Source organism: Mixophyes fleayi, chromosome 4 (assembly GCF_038048845.1).
Source record: "Mixophyes fleayi isolate aMixFle1 chromosome 4, aMixFle1.hap1, whole genome shotgun sequence".
In the NCBI taxonomy this organism is placed as follows: domain Eukaryota; kingdom Metazoa; phylum Chordata; class Amphibia; order Anura; family Limnodynastidae; genus Mixophyes; species Mixophyes fleayi.
The window spans coordinates 19,699,976-19,714,293 of NC_134405.1; the positions used below are offsets into that span (position 1 = coordinate 19,699,976).

The 14,318-nt window shown below is 43.7% G+C and overlaps 1 protein-coding gene across 4 annotated transcripts in view; it reads left to right on the plus strand.

The window, feature by feature from the left end:
• The window catches only part of LOC142151088 (very-long-chain 3-oxoacyl-CoA reductase-B-like), a 38,860-nt gene that overhangs the window by 7,324 nt on the left and 17,218 nt on the right, over positions 1 to 14,318 (plus strand). For 2 of the 4 annotated variants that reach the window (XM_075206397.1, XM_075206396.1), the window contains exons 2-4: positions 5,504 to 5,709; positions 13,854 to 13,900; positions 13,971 to 14,046. In XM_075206397.1, the coding sequence (XP_075062498.1) occupies positions 5,550 to 5,709; positions 13,854 to 13,900; positions 13,971 to 14,046 (283 nt within the window). In that variant the 5' untranslated portion in view covers positions 5,504 to 5,549. Of the gene's footprint in view, positions 1 to 5,140; positions 5,710 to 13,853; positions 13,901 to 13,970; positions 14,047 to 14,318 lie in introns of those variants that run through there. The other 2 variants (XM_075206395.1, XM_075206398.1) reach the window with 2 other exon arrangements.

Sequence of the window (14,318 nt, forward strand, 5' to 3'; positions counted from 1 at the left end):
CTGAGCAGAAAATAAGAGCAGACTCCAAAACAGTCTTCATGTTATGTGAAGCTTGTATTCAGGGAGAGATGAAAACATCAGCAGTAGAATATGGAGTTTCAGGTGAATACTGACTGTTGTCCTTGTGTACCTGTGATAATAGGCAGAATGTTCTTCTCCTGTTTAAGTCCGGTATAACTATGCTATTTTTTTTTATTTTTTTTTACACTTGTAACTATACACTTGTAACTATACACACTAACTATGCCATCACTGGCTTGCAGCCATTCTACAATGAATATATAAGGTTAACAAACACATGTTATCAGTGTTCTTCAATCAAACCCTCAATAAACTCCTCCAACGAACACTAGCAATAAAAGGTTTAAACAAACAGTGAAAGGACAGCATACCATTAGAAATAAAAATGCACTTTGATAATTCAGTCCAAACACCGGTGCAATAAGGTTGAAGTAATTACTATTAGAAATAAAAATGTGTTATCCCCACCTCCTCCTCATTCATCCATCAACTCTTGACTTTGCACTCTACTTCAAAGACAAAATTGACTCTATACACAATGATATCTGTTTTCGCCAGACTTGCCTCCCCCCCCTGTCCTCTCTATTACTCACTCTGCCAGCCTTTGCTCCTACCGTCTTGTAAATGTGCTTGTGATCCTCACTCTTCTCTCCTCCTCTTCTTCTACAACCTGTCCTCTTGACCCTGTCCCCTAGAAGTTCCTCTACTCCCTCTCTCCCAAAGCATGTGGTTACCTTGCTCACCTCTTTAATCCTTCTCTCTCCACTGGTATCTTCCTCTCGGTCTTCAAGCATGCTCTCATCTCTCCCATTCTCAAGAAACCTTCTCTTAACCCATCCTCTCTCTCCAACTATCGCCCCATATCTGTGCTTCCCTTTGCTTCTAAAATTCTCGGACGACTTGTCTTCAATCGTCTGACCCACTCTCACTCTTCCCACTCTCTTTTTGACCCTCTCCAGTCTGGCTTCTGTCCCCGTCACTCAAATGAAACTGCCCTCACTAAAGTAACAAACGATTTACTCTCAGCTAAGTCCAAAGTTCACATCTCCCTTTTGACACCGTTGATCATTCTCTTCTCCTCACCACCATTCATTTCCTAGGTCTTCATGAAACAGCTCTCTCCTGGTTTGCCTCCTACCTCTCTGGCCGCTCTTTTAGCGTGTTTGCTTCTGACTCTTCCTCCCACAAGGCTCTGTCCGTGGCCCTCTGCTCTTCTCTCTCTACACCACCTCTCTTGGTAAACTCATTCAGTCATTTGGCCTCCAATACCACCTCTATGCTGATGACACGCAAATCTATTTTTTCTCCCCTGACCTCTCTCCCGCCATTCTAACCCAGGTATCCAGCTGTCTCCCTGCTGTCACTACTCGGATGTCACAGCGCTTCATGAAATTCAACATCTCCAAATCTGAGCTCATCATCTTTCCTCCTGCCAATGTTTCTTTCCCTCCCAATAACTCCCTCTTGGATGACAACATCACTCTTTCTCCTGTCACCCAAGTCCGCTGACTTGGAGTCACCCTTAACTCAGCCCTCAAATTTACCCCTTATATCCAGTCCCTCACCAAATCCTGCCACTGCATTTCTCGTCTCAACTATTGCAACCTCCATCTCACAGGCCTTCCTTGCTCTATCATTTCTGATCTTCAATCTATACAGATTGCTACGGCTAGGCTCATCTTACTTTCCCACCACATCTCTTCTGCTTCTACTCTGCGTAAATCCCTTCTTTGGCTCGCTATCCCTTTCAGAATTCAGTTTAAGCTCCTTACCCTCACTTACAAATCCCTTACCAAAACTTCTCCCCCTTACATTTCTGACCTTGTCTCAAGGTACATATCTACCCGGCCCCTCTTCTCTGTCTCTGACATCCACCTCATTTCATCTCTCATTACCTCCTCCCATGCTCGTCTCCAAGACTTCTGCCGTGCTGCCGTTAAACTTTGAAACACCCTACCCCGATTCACTCGGCTCTCCCCCAACTTCCAGTCCTTCAAGCGCTCACTCAAAACTCACCTTTTCAAGCTCGCCTAACCTACCACCTCCTAACCATTCTATCCATCACCTCCTCTTCCTCGTCTGCCATCTAAATGTTTCTCCCAGTTGGTCCTGCCGTCTCTCACCACCCCTCCCTTTAGAATGTAAGCCTTTGCGGGAGGGTCCTATTTACCTATTGTCCCACGTCTGCCTCCTGTCCCTCGTACGTCCTGTCACGTCTATTGCTTCACCCCATAGCATTACTCATACTCATCTGTGCAACTGACATGTATTACCTCATTTATTTGTTACTTGCTTCTGGAATCTGTGGTGCCTTATAAACATATTATTAATAATAATAAAAATAATAGTAATAATGTGTAGGAATCGTGTGGGCATACTATTTTGAAAAATAGATAACATACCACAGCAAATTAAATTACCCCTTAGTTTATTGAAGCCGAGATGGGGGAGATCTTGACATGATAATTCCGTCCGTCGCTGGTCTTCTTAACACTTTCTGCAGTGTAGGGTGTTATTGTATGGTGATCACATGTGATCACCAAACTATAACTACTAGGGACCACAAATTTTGAGAGGGGACTAAAATTCCATTACATGTATACACACTTACAGCCCAGTACAGACACTACTACACCATGGCATGTATACACACACAAACAGCCCAGTACAGACACTACTATAACATGACGTGTATACACACTTACAGCCCAGCACAGACACTACTACACCATGACATGTATACACACACACAAAGCCCAGTATAGACACTACTACACTATGACCTGTATACACACAAACAGCCCAGTACAGACACTACTACACCATGACATGTATACACACACACAAAGCCCAGTATAGACACTACTACACTATGACATGTATACACACACACAGCCCAGTACAGACACTACTACACCATGACATGTATATACACACACACACACACACACACACACACAGTCCAGTACAGACACTACTACACCATGACATGTATACACACACACACACACACAGTCCAGTACAGACACTACTACACCATGACATGTATACACACACACACAGTCCAGTACAGACACTACTACACCATGCCATGTACACACACACACAGTCCAGTACAGACACTACTACACCATGCCATGTACACACACACACAGTCCAGTACAGACACTACTACACCATGACATGTATACACACACACACAGTCCAGTACAGACACTACTACACCATGCCATGTACACACACACACAGCCCAGTACAGACACTACTACACCATGACATGTATACACACACACACACACACAGTCCAGTACAGACACTACTACACCATGACATGTATACACACACACACACACACACAGTCCAGTACAGACACTACTACACCATGACATGTATACACACACACACAGTCCAGTACAGACACTACTACACCATGCCATGTACACACACACACAGTCCAGTACAGACACTACTACACCATGCCATGTACACACACACACAGTCCAGTATAGACACTACTACACCATGCCATGTACACACTCACACAGTCCAGCCCAGTAAAGGTAGACACCTCAAGGTATATGAGCGGTGAAGTGATTTGTACTGCAAAATAACAATATCATTTGTTTTCATAAACCTTTCACCACTGAGGCTTTTTTCGCCCCTATGCTGAACCTGTTTTGGCACTTTTTGGGTTAGTCACATTCCAACGTTAATGTCACAAATATGTTTATGCAGTACCTACACTAGCAATACCTTGTTTTTTGGTTTTCTGTTCAGAAAATACCATTCGTTGGCTTTCCCCTCCTGACAAGACAATGGAAAATCTACTCAAATTGCACCAAAAAATATTTTTTAATTGAGATTACAAGAAAGCAAACTAAAAGCAAATGTGTGCATCATTTTTCTAAACACCACTAATACTTTGTGGTTCATGCTTTGGTATCAGACCACCTTTCCAACATGCCAAAAAGCAGAATTCTACACATAGGTTTTTATAATAAAATCTGCCCATGAAAATGATAATGCCTTTTTTCCGCTAGTTTGCATTGTCTTGAATGAAATGCATTCAATGTGTAGTAATCGTGTGGACCATTTTGAAAACTAGATAACCTACAGTATCAAATGCAATTACCCCTTGGTTTATTGAAAGAATCATGGAGGAGATCTTGACATGATAACCCCATTCATCGCTGGACTTCTTAACACTTTCTGTAGTGTAGTAGGGTGTTGTTGTCTGGTAATTACATGTGATCATCCAACTATAACTACTAGGGACCACATATTTTTAGAGAGGGAACTCAAATTCCATGACATGTATACACACACACAGTCCAGTACAGACACTACTGCACCATGCCATGTATACACACACAGCCCAGTACAGACACTACTACACCATGACATATATACACACACAGTCCAGTACAGACACTACTGCACCATGACATGTATACACACACACAGCCCAGTACAGACACTACTACACCATGCCATATATGCACACACACAGCCCAGTACAGACACTACTACACCATGACATGTATACACACACACAGCCCAGTACAGACACTACTACACCATGACATGTATACACACACAGTCCAGTACAGACACTACTACACCATGACATGTATACACACACACAGCCCAGTACAGACACTACTACACCATGCCATGTATACACACACAGCCCAGTACACACACTACTACACCATGACATGTATACACACACAGCCCAGTACAGACACTACTACACCATGACATGTATACACACACAGCCCAGTACAGACCTTACTACACCATGACATGTATACACACACAGCCCAGTACAGACACTACTACACCATGCCATGTATACACACACAGCCCAGTACAGACACTACTACACCATGACATGTATACACACACACAGCCCAGTACAGACACTACTACACCATGACATGTATACACACACACAGCCCAGTACAGACACTACTACACCATGACATGTATACACACAGCCCAGTACAGACACTACTACACCATGACATGTATACACACACACAGCCCAGTACAGACACTACTGCACCATGACATATATACACACACACAGCCCAGTACAGACACTACTACACCATGACATGTATACACACACACAGCCCAGTACAGACACTACTACACCATGACATGTATACACACACACAGCCCAGTACAGACACTACTACACCATGACATGTATACAGACTAAGCACCAAAAAATACCTACTAGGGGTCTTATCATTTTAGATAGTGGACTCAAATTCCATTAGGTAGGTTTTTCAGAACGTGGGATGGCTGGGTGCCAGGTTTCTTATTTCCCAGTGCAATACAACCTATACATCCAGTTACGCCTGTTTGTCTCAACCTATGGCTGAATCCTCCCATGTATAAATTAAGGAGGGTTTTGCCTGTGATAACTTGTTATTAGATGAATGGTTAAAGTTGAACTTAACCTTCCCTGCAGCCAGTCAGTGAGGTCAGCACTTGTGGAGAGGTGGAGGCTCTATAGGATGTCGGACTGTCTTCTGTCTCACGGTCTCCATGTCTTGGGGTCACTGGCTCTGTCCTACCTGGTTCTGAAACAGGCATGGAAGCTGCTGCAAGGATTCAGGATTCATATTCTCTCCAGATGGTGGAGGACTGACCTTAAGAAGTACGGAGGCTGGGCAGGTAAGTGTCTCTGGTGTAGTCCCAGCTTCTTAACACACATAATGCTCTATATTCCGCATACACTACTATCCCTACATTTACACTCATAGACCAGTACGGACACTACTACACCATGCCATATATACACACACAGCCAAGTACAGACATTACTACACCATGACATGTATACACACACACAGCCCAGTACAGACACTACTACACCATGCCATATACACACACACACACACAGCCCAGTACAGACACTACTACACCATGACATGTATACGCACACAGCCCAGTACAGACACTACTACACCATGTCATATAGACACACACACACACACACACACACACACACACACACACACACACATACACAGCCCAGTACAGACACTACTACACCATGACATGTACACACACACAGCCCAGTACAGACACTACAACACCATGACATGTATACACACACACAGCTCAGTACCGACACTACTACACCATGACATGTACACACACACACACAGCCCAGTACAGACACTACTACACCATGACATGTATACACACATAGCCCAGTACAGACACTACTACACCATGACATGTATACACACACAGCCCAGTACAGACATTACTACACCATGCCATGTATACACACACACAGCTCAGTACAGACATTACTACACCATGCCATGTATACACACACACAGCCCAGTACAGACACTACTACACCATGACATGTACACACACACAGCCCAGTACAGACATTACTACACCATGCCATGTATACACACACAGCCCAGTACAGACACTACTACACCATGCCATGTATACACACACAGCCCAGTACAGACACTACTACACCATGCCATGTATACACACACAGCCCAGTACAGACATTACTACACCATGCCATGTATACACACACACAGCTCAGTACAGACACTACTACACCATGACATGTACACACACACAGCCCAGTACAGACATTACTACACCATGCCATGTATACACACACAGCCCAGTACAGACATTACTACACCAGGCCATGTATACACACACACACAGCTCAGTACAGACACTACTACACCATGACATGTACACACACACAGCCCAGTACAGACATTACTACACCATGCCATGTATACACACACAGCCCAGTACAGACATTACTACACCATGCCATGTATACACACACAGCCCAGTACAGACACTACTACACCATGACATGTATACACACACACAGCTCAGTACAGACACTACTACACCATGACATGTACACACACACAGCCCAGTACAGACATTACTACACCATGCCATGTATACACATACAGCCCAGTACAGACATTACTACACCATGCCATGTATACACACACACAGCTCAGTACAGACACTACTACACCATGACATGTACACACACACAGCCCAGTACAGACATTACTACACCATGCCATGTATACACACACAGCCCAGTACAGACATTACTACACCAGGCCATGTATACACACACACACAGCTCAGTACAGACACTACTACACCATGACATGTACACACACACAGCCCAGTACAGACATTACTACACCATGCCATGTATACACACACAGCCCAGTACAGACATTACTACACCATGCCATGTATACACACACAGCCCAGTACAGACACTACTACACCATGACATGTATACACACACACAGCTCAGTACAGACACTACTACACCATGACATGTACACACACACAGCCCAGTACAGACATTACTACACCATGCCATGTATACACATACAGCCCAGTACAGACATTACTACACCATGCCATGTATACACACACAGCCCAGTACAGACACTACTACACCATGACATGTATACACACAGCCCAGTACAGACACTTCTACACCATGACATGTAAATACACGCACAGCCCAGTACAGACACTACTACACCATGACATGTATACACACAGCCCAGTACAGACACTACTACACCATGCCATGTATACACACACACAGCCCAGTACAGACACTACTACACCATGCCATGTATACACACACACAGCCCAGTACAGACACTACTACACCATGACATGTACACACACACAGCCCAGTACAGACACTACTACACCATGACATGTATACACACAGCCCAGTACAGACACTACTACACCATGACATGTAAATACACGCACAGCCCAGTACAGACACTACTACACCATGACATGCATACACACACAGCCCAGTACAGACACTACTACACCATGACATGTATACACACACACAGCCCAGTACAGACACTACTACACCATGACATGTATACACACAGCCCAGTACAGACACTACTACACCATGACATGTAAATACACACACAGCCCAGTACAGACACTACTACACCATGACATGTATACACACACAGCCCAGTACAGACACTACTACACCATGACATGTGTACACACACACACAGCCCAGTACAGACACTACTACACCATGACATGTATACACACACAGCCCAGTAGACACTACTACACCATGACATGTATACACACACAGCCCAGTACAGACACTACTACACCATGACATGTATACACACAGCCCAGTACAGACACTACTACACCATGACATGTATACACACACACACACAGCCCAGTACAGACACTACTACACCATGACATGTATACACACAGCCCAGTACAGACACTACTACACCATGACATGTAAATACACACACAGCCCAGTACAGACACTACTACACCATGACATGTATACACACAGCCCAGTACAGACATTACTACACCATGACATGTATACACACACAGCCCAGTACAGACACTACTACACCATGACATGTATACACACACACACAAAGCCCAGTACAGACACTACTACACCATGACATGTATACACACACAAAGCCCAGTACAGACACTACTACACCATGACATGTATACACACACACACAGTCCAGTACAGACACTACTACACCATGCCATGTATACACACACAGCCCAGTACAGACACTACTACACCATGACATGTATACACACAGCCCAGTACAGACACTACTACACCATGACATGTATACACACAGCCCAGTACAGACACTACTACACCATGCCATGTATACACACACACACACACAATGCCCAGGATGTAATTTAGCCACTTCATATGGCTCCTAATAAAGTACTAATGTGAAAATAAAGTTAAATACATAATATTATAATAAATACATTGCTTAAACCCATTCCCAATATATTGGCTGTGCACTATGGCCTTCACACGAAGTATGGTACTGGACTTTATAAGTGGATAGAAAAAAAATCCATAGGTCGGTACTGTGTCAGTGATAAAATTTGTGCTTTGATTTGAAATCCTTGAATTAATAGCCAATATAATTTCATGTTGGAAAAGGGGTATATAGATATATGTTTGCATCATACCACTTACCACATTCCTGTAGTACTCATGTTTTGCTGTAAATTCACTTTCAAAAATATCTAAACTTTGAAGGGAGGCGGTAGAGAGCTGTGACTGGATCACTCATAAATAACTTGTGGTATCAATTTATTTAAGGGAAATAGTGCAGGGCACATATTTATATAATTGCATAAGCACTTATATTTTGTATTGTATATATTCTGAGATAGGAAATGATTATTTCTGAGACCAGGGTAGAAACTGGTTTTTCCTGTTTTCACCTTACTAAAGGATATTCCTTATTTCTGATGCATATATCTGATACAATAGGCCTTTGTGGATGGAGGTCTTGTGTGTATTGTGATGTATTTAGTATGGAAGTGTCATTGTTTAGGTTTTGTAAGGTTGCTAGTGGTAATCTCCAATTAGGCATATGTGCAAGGGAGTCTGATAGCAGGAAGTGCTAATAAAGTTTTGTGATGAAGTGTCAGGATGCCTGCTCTGGCCAAAGGCCCAGTAGGGGGTAGTTACTGTGTGGCCCTTTGTCCAGAGTGAATTTCATAGACAAGCGCACATTTTGTTAGCTTTGCAATGCATGTAAATCCATGTTTGTGTAAATAGAGTATATCCTTATGCTAAAAAATAGCATGCGTCTGAAAGTTATAAATGCACTGACTTGTATACTGAAATGTGTTCTTCTGATATCAACTTGACCTGATCACTGGTACCACTAACCAGTGTGAGCAAATAAACATCTTGCTTTAAAGACCTGCTTGGAAACATCTTCAATGTTGCTGTATTCCTGTGATCTGCAGATTAGACCAAAAATTGAATCTTTTCTCCAGCAGCCCTGGTTAGTGTGATAGGCCAGGGGGGATCCATTCACAGCAACCCCGATCCATAGTAAGAGGTCTGAAGTTACCAGCCAGGTACACCAGTAACGGGGTACACCCGCAGCATCAGTTACGTAGAAGAAACACGGTTCTGGATGCCGGCAAGGAGTCCAGTGGTGGCAGCTCTTGTAAGCCCCTCCTACTGCGGTTAGAGGCCGCATTTGGGATAAAAAAAGGGAATGGTGGCAAAGTAAGCCCAGTCGGTTCTCAGCAACAACAGACAGGGTGGCATAGGCGGTCCATCCTGTCACAAGAGGGCTTTATTGCCCCCTTCAAATTTCTCGGCAATGTAGGAAACCGGCAATGAACTTGACGGCAACAATTTCTCTCTGAATAATACAGCTACCACACGATGCCAGATCTGACGTTTCATACCTACGGCAAAGTGCGAGCTCTCCGGAGACCTCTCTACCAACTATTTATTTATTGTAGTGCTCCTTTGTTTCCTGGGAAAACAATAAAAGTGTAATTGTCATGACTTCATCTAGAAATCCAACCCACTACTACTTTGAAAGCCCCTCCTTTATTAAATGCAGCACTTTATCTCATTTCAATAATCTCACTCCTCAGACAGAAGCAGGATGCAATAGTCAAGGAGGGATATTATTAAATCAAGGGTGTGAATGTGAAGCTTGGTGAAATCTTGGGTGAATAGAAGCTGTATTTGCTAGAATTATTCACCCCTTGCATCCGATATGTGGACCCTAACTACAATCCAGAAAATATTGGGGTACATGCAAGATCCTTGCTTCCCGTGAAATAATGTATACTCCCCGAGTATCATACATTCACTCCAGAGTGTTAGTAAACTTTCCTACTCACTATTTGTAAATAATTAGTGAAATAACTCACTCAGGATTACATCAGTAACCTAGACAAGTTTTGTTGGATTGGAGAGAATGTTTTGAGAATTTATAATATAAGAAGAGACTTGAACATATTGTAATAGATATCACTGTTGTGTAGAATATGGGAGTAAACTAAGTACCCCTCAAAAAACAGGAAGGAACAATACCCTCTCCCCTCTGTTTTGAAGGAGGAAACACCCAATCTTTCAATGATGTGAATGCTCTCAATTTAAATTATTTATATATATATACATGGGATATAAACTGAAAATAAAAAGTAAAACAGGAATCAAATAATTTGAGACTAGAGATGCTCAGGCTCGGTTTTATGAAAACTGAGCCCACCTGAACTTAGGGGATCCGAATAGGCACGCGAGCCGGATCGTTACTTTCACTCGTCCTTGGACCTGAATCGAGGCGAAATGTAATAGTTGCGTTGTCGGATCTTGCAGGTTTTGGATTCCATAAGTACCTCCATCCCTAGGAAATCCAGCGCCATTGCTCACACAGAAACAGGGGTAGCAGTGTTCTTGTCACTCTCCGTTCTCCAGCGACATTGCTTAGTGTCATTGCTCACACAGAAACAGGAGGGGTAGCAGTGTTCTTGTCACTCTCCATTCTCCAGCGACATTGCTCAGTGCCATTGCTCATACAGAAACAGGGGCAGCAGTGTTCTTGCCACTCTCTATTCTCCAGTGACATTCTGTGTGAGCAATGGCACTGAGCAAACAGCAGAGTTAGTAGTGTTCTTGTCACTCTCCAGTCTCCGGTAACATTGCTAAGTGCCATTGCTCACACAGAAACAAGGGCAGCGATGTTCTTGTCACTCTCCATTCTCAATTGACATTGCTCAGTGCCATTGCTCACGCAGAAACAGGGGTAGCAGTGATCTTGTCACTCTCCATTATCCATTGACATTGCTTAGTGTCATTGCTCACACAGAAACAGGAGGGGTAACAGTGTTCTTGTCACTCTCCAATCTCCAGTAACATTGCTCAGTGTTATTGTTCACACAGAAACATGGGTAGCAGTGTTCTTGTCACTCCTCGTTCTCCAGTGACATTGCTCAGTGCCATTGCTCACACAGAAACATGGGTAGAAGTGTTCTTGACACTCTCCAGTGACATTGCTCAGTGTCATTGCTCACACAGAAACATGGGTAGAAGAGTTTTTGTCACTCTCCATTCTCCAGTGACATTGCTCAGTGCCATTGCTCACACAGAAACATAGGTAGAAGTGTTCTTGACACTCTCCATTCTCCAGTGACATTGCTCAGTGTCATTGCTCACACAGAAACAGGAGGGGTAGCAGTGTTCTTGTCACTCTCCAATCTTCAGTAACATTGCTCAGTGCCATTGCTCACACAGAAACATGGGTAGCAGTGTTCTTGTCACTCTCCAGTCTCCAGTGACATTACCCAGTGCCATTGCTCACACAGAAACAGGGGTAGCAGTTTTCTTGTCACTCTCCAGTCTCCAGTGACATTGCTCAGTGCCATTGCTCACGCAGAAACATGGGTAGCAGTGTTCTTGTTACTCTCCATTCTCCAGTGACTTTGCCCAGTGCCATTGCTCACACAGAAACAGGGGTAGCAGTGTTTTTGTCACTCTCCATTCTACAGTGACATTGCTCAGTGTCATTGCTCACACAGAAACAGGAGGGGTAACAGTGTTCTTGTCACTCTCCAGTCTCCAGTGACATTGCTCAGTGCTATTGCTCACACAGAAACAGGGGTAGCAGTTTTCTTGTTACTCTCCATTCTCCAGTGATATTGTTCAGTGCCATTGCTCATGCAGAAACAGGGGTAGCAGTGTTCTTGTTACTCTGCATTCTCCAGTGACATTGCCCAGTGCCATTGCTCACACAGAAACATGGGTATCAGTGTTCTTGTCACTCTCCAATCTCCAGTAACATTGCTCAGTGCCATTGCCCACCAGGGCAGGATTAACCCAAGGTCTAACTGGGCTGCAGCCCAGGGGCCTCGGGCATCCAGGGGGCCCTTGACAGAGTTCAGCAGAGGTATTGATCAGGACGGGGGCGGGGGCGTCCCCGGCCCGATCAATGCTGAGCTATGTCACTGCAGTCCTCCTTCTCCGGCGCTCAGTAATTTCCTTACTGAGGAGATCTCGCGAGAGTGTCACGAGATCTCCTCAGTAAGGAGCTTACAGCGCGCCGCGGAAGGAGGACTGCAGTGACAGGAGAGGAGAAGGTAAGCGCTTGGAGGGAGGGCCAGGCTGCTAATGGAAGGGGGCCTCACGGTGGAATGGGGGCCCCATTAGCCCAGGGGCCTCCATTCCGTTAATCCGGCCCTGTTGCCCACACAGAAACATGGGTAGCAGTGTTCTTGTCACTCCTCATTCTCCAGTGACATTGCTCAGTGCCATTGCTCACACAGAAACATGGGTAGAAGTGTTTTTGTCACTCTCCATTCTCCAGTGACATTGCTCAGTGCCATTGCTCGCTCAGAAACAGAAGGGGTAGCAGTGCTCTTGTCACTTGACAAAAATTGACTGGAAATGATTGGAACTTAATGTTATTGGGCCTGATTCATTAGTGATCTTATCTTGTGGAAAAGTTAATATGCTTATTTTAAGAAGAAACGTGGGAGATAAGAGTGAAGTTAAGATGGATTTTCATCTTAACTTAAGAAATTCTTCACTTATGCAGTGTATTTTGCCTCTTATCTCCCTTTTCTGGGCATGCACAGAGGGGATTTGCTTAAGATAACTAAAAAACGGCAGATAAGATCACTAATGAATCTGGCCCCTAGTTACCATTTATTTAGTACATTCTACAAAATAATAGCTAGAATCTGATTGGTTGCTATCCACTTTTCAAACATGTCTGAAACTTGCAGTATGATAAATTTACCCCTTGGTATGGTGTAAGTAAAATCAGTGCTGGGATGTGTTTGGTTTTTATATTATTCACAAATAAACATTTGCAGAGCCTTTTATATATGTAGCTAAAATCCAGTTACCATTCTCAGCTTTATGTTTTAAGCTCTGTTTTTTTTTTCCATTCATCGTATAGTGGTAACTGGAGCGACTGATGGAATAGGAAAGGCCTACGCAGAAGAGGTCAGTGTACATCGGTGTGCCTATAATCCATCTGGTTATCGTATCTCTAACACACCTTTCTTGTTCATAGTTGGCCCAGAGGGGATTCGATATTGTTCTCATCAGTCGGACTCTCACGAAGCTTCAAAGAGTTGCAGACGGGATAGGTAAGAGATTCCGGTGTTCATCTGTCAGTCACTTGACTTTAAGCAGAGACCAGACAAGGACGTAGGAGAACTCAAGATCATCAACCCCATTAATAGAAGAACGTTAAATTATTAAGAAAAAAGGCATCCTTAAAAAGGGATTTAATACATATTTATAATTATATCCCAGGTCAATATTAAGATTTGTCTAATGAAATTTTTGTACCAAGGACCATACAGAGAACAAGGGATCATCAGCTGAATATAGAGGAAAGAAGGTTTCACCATGAGCA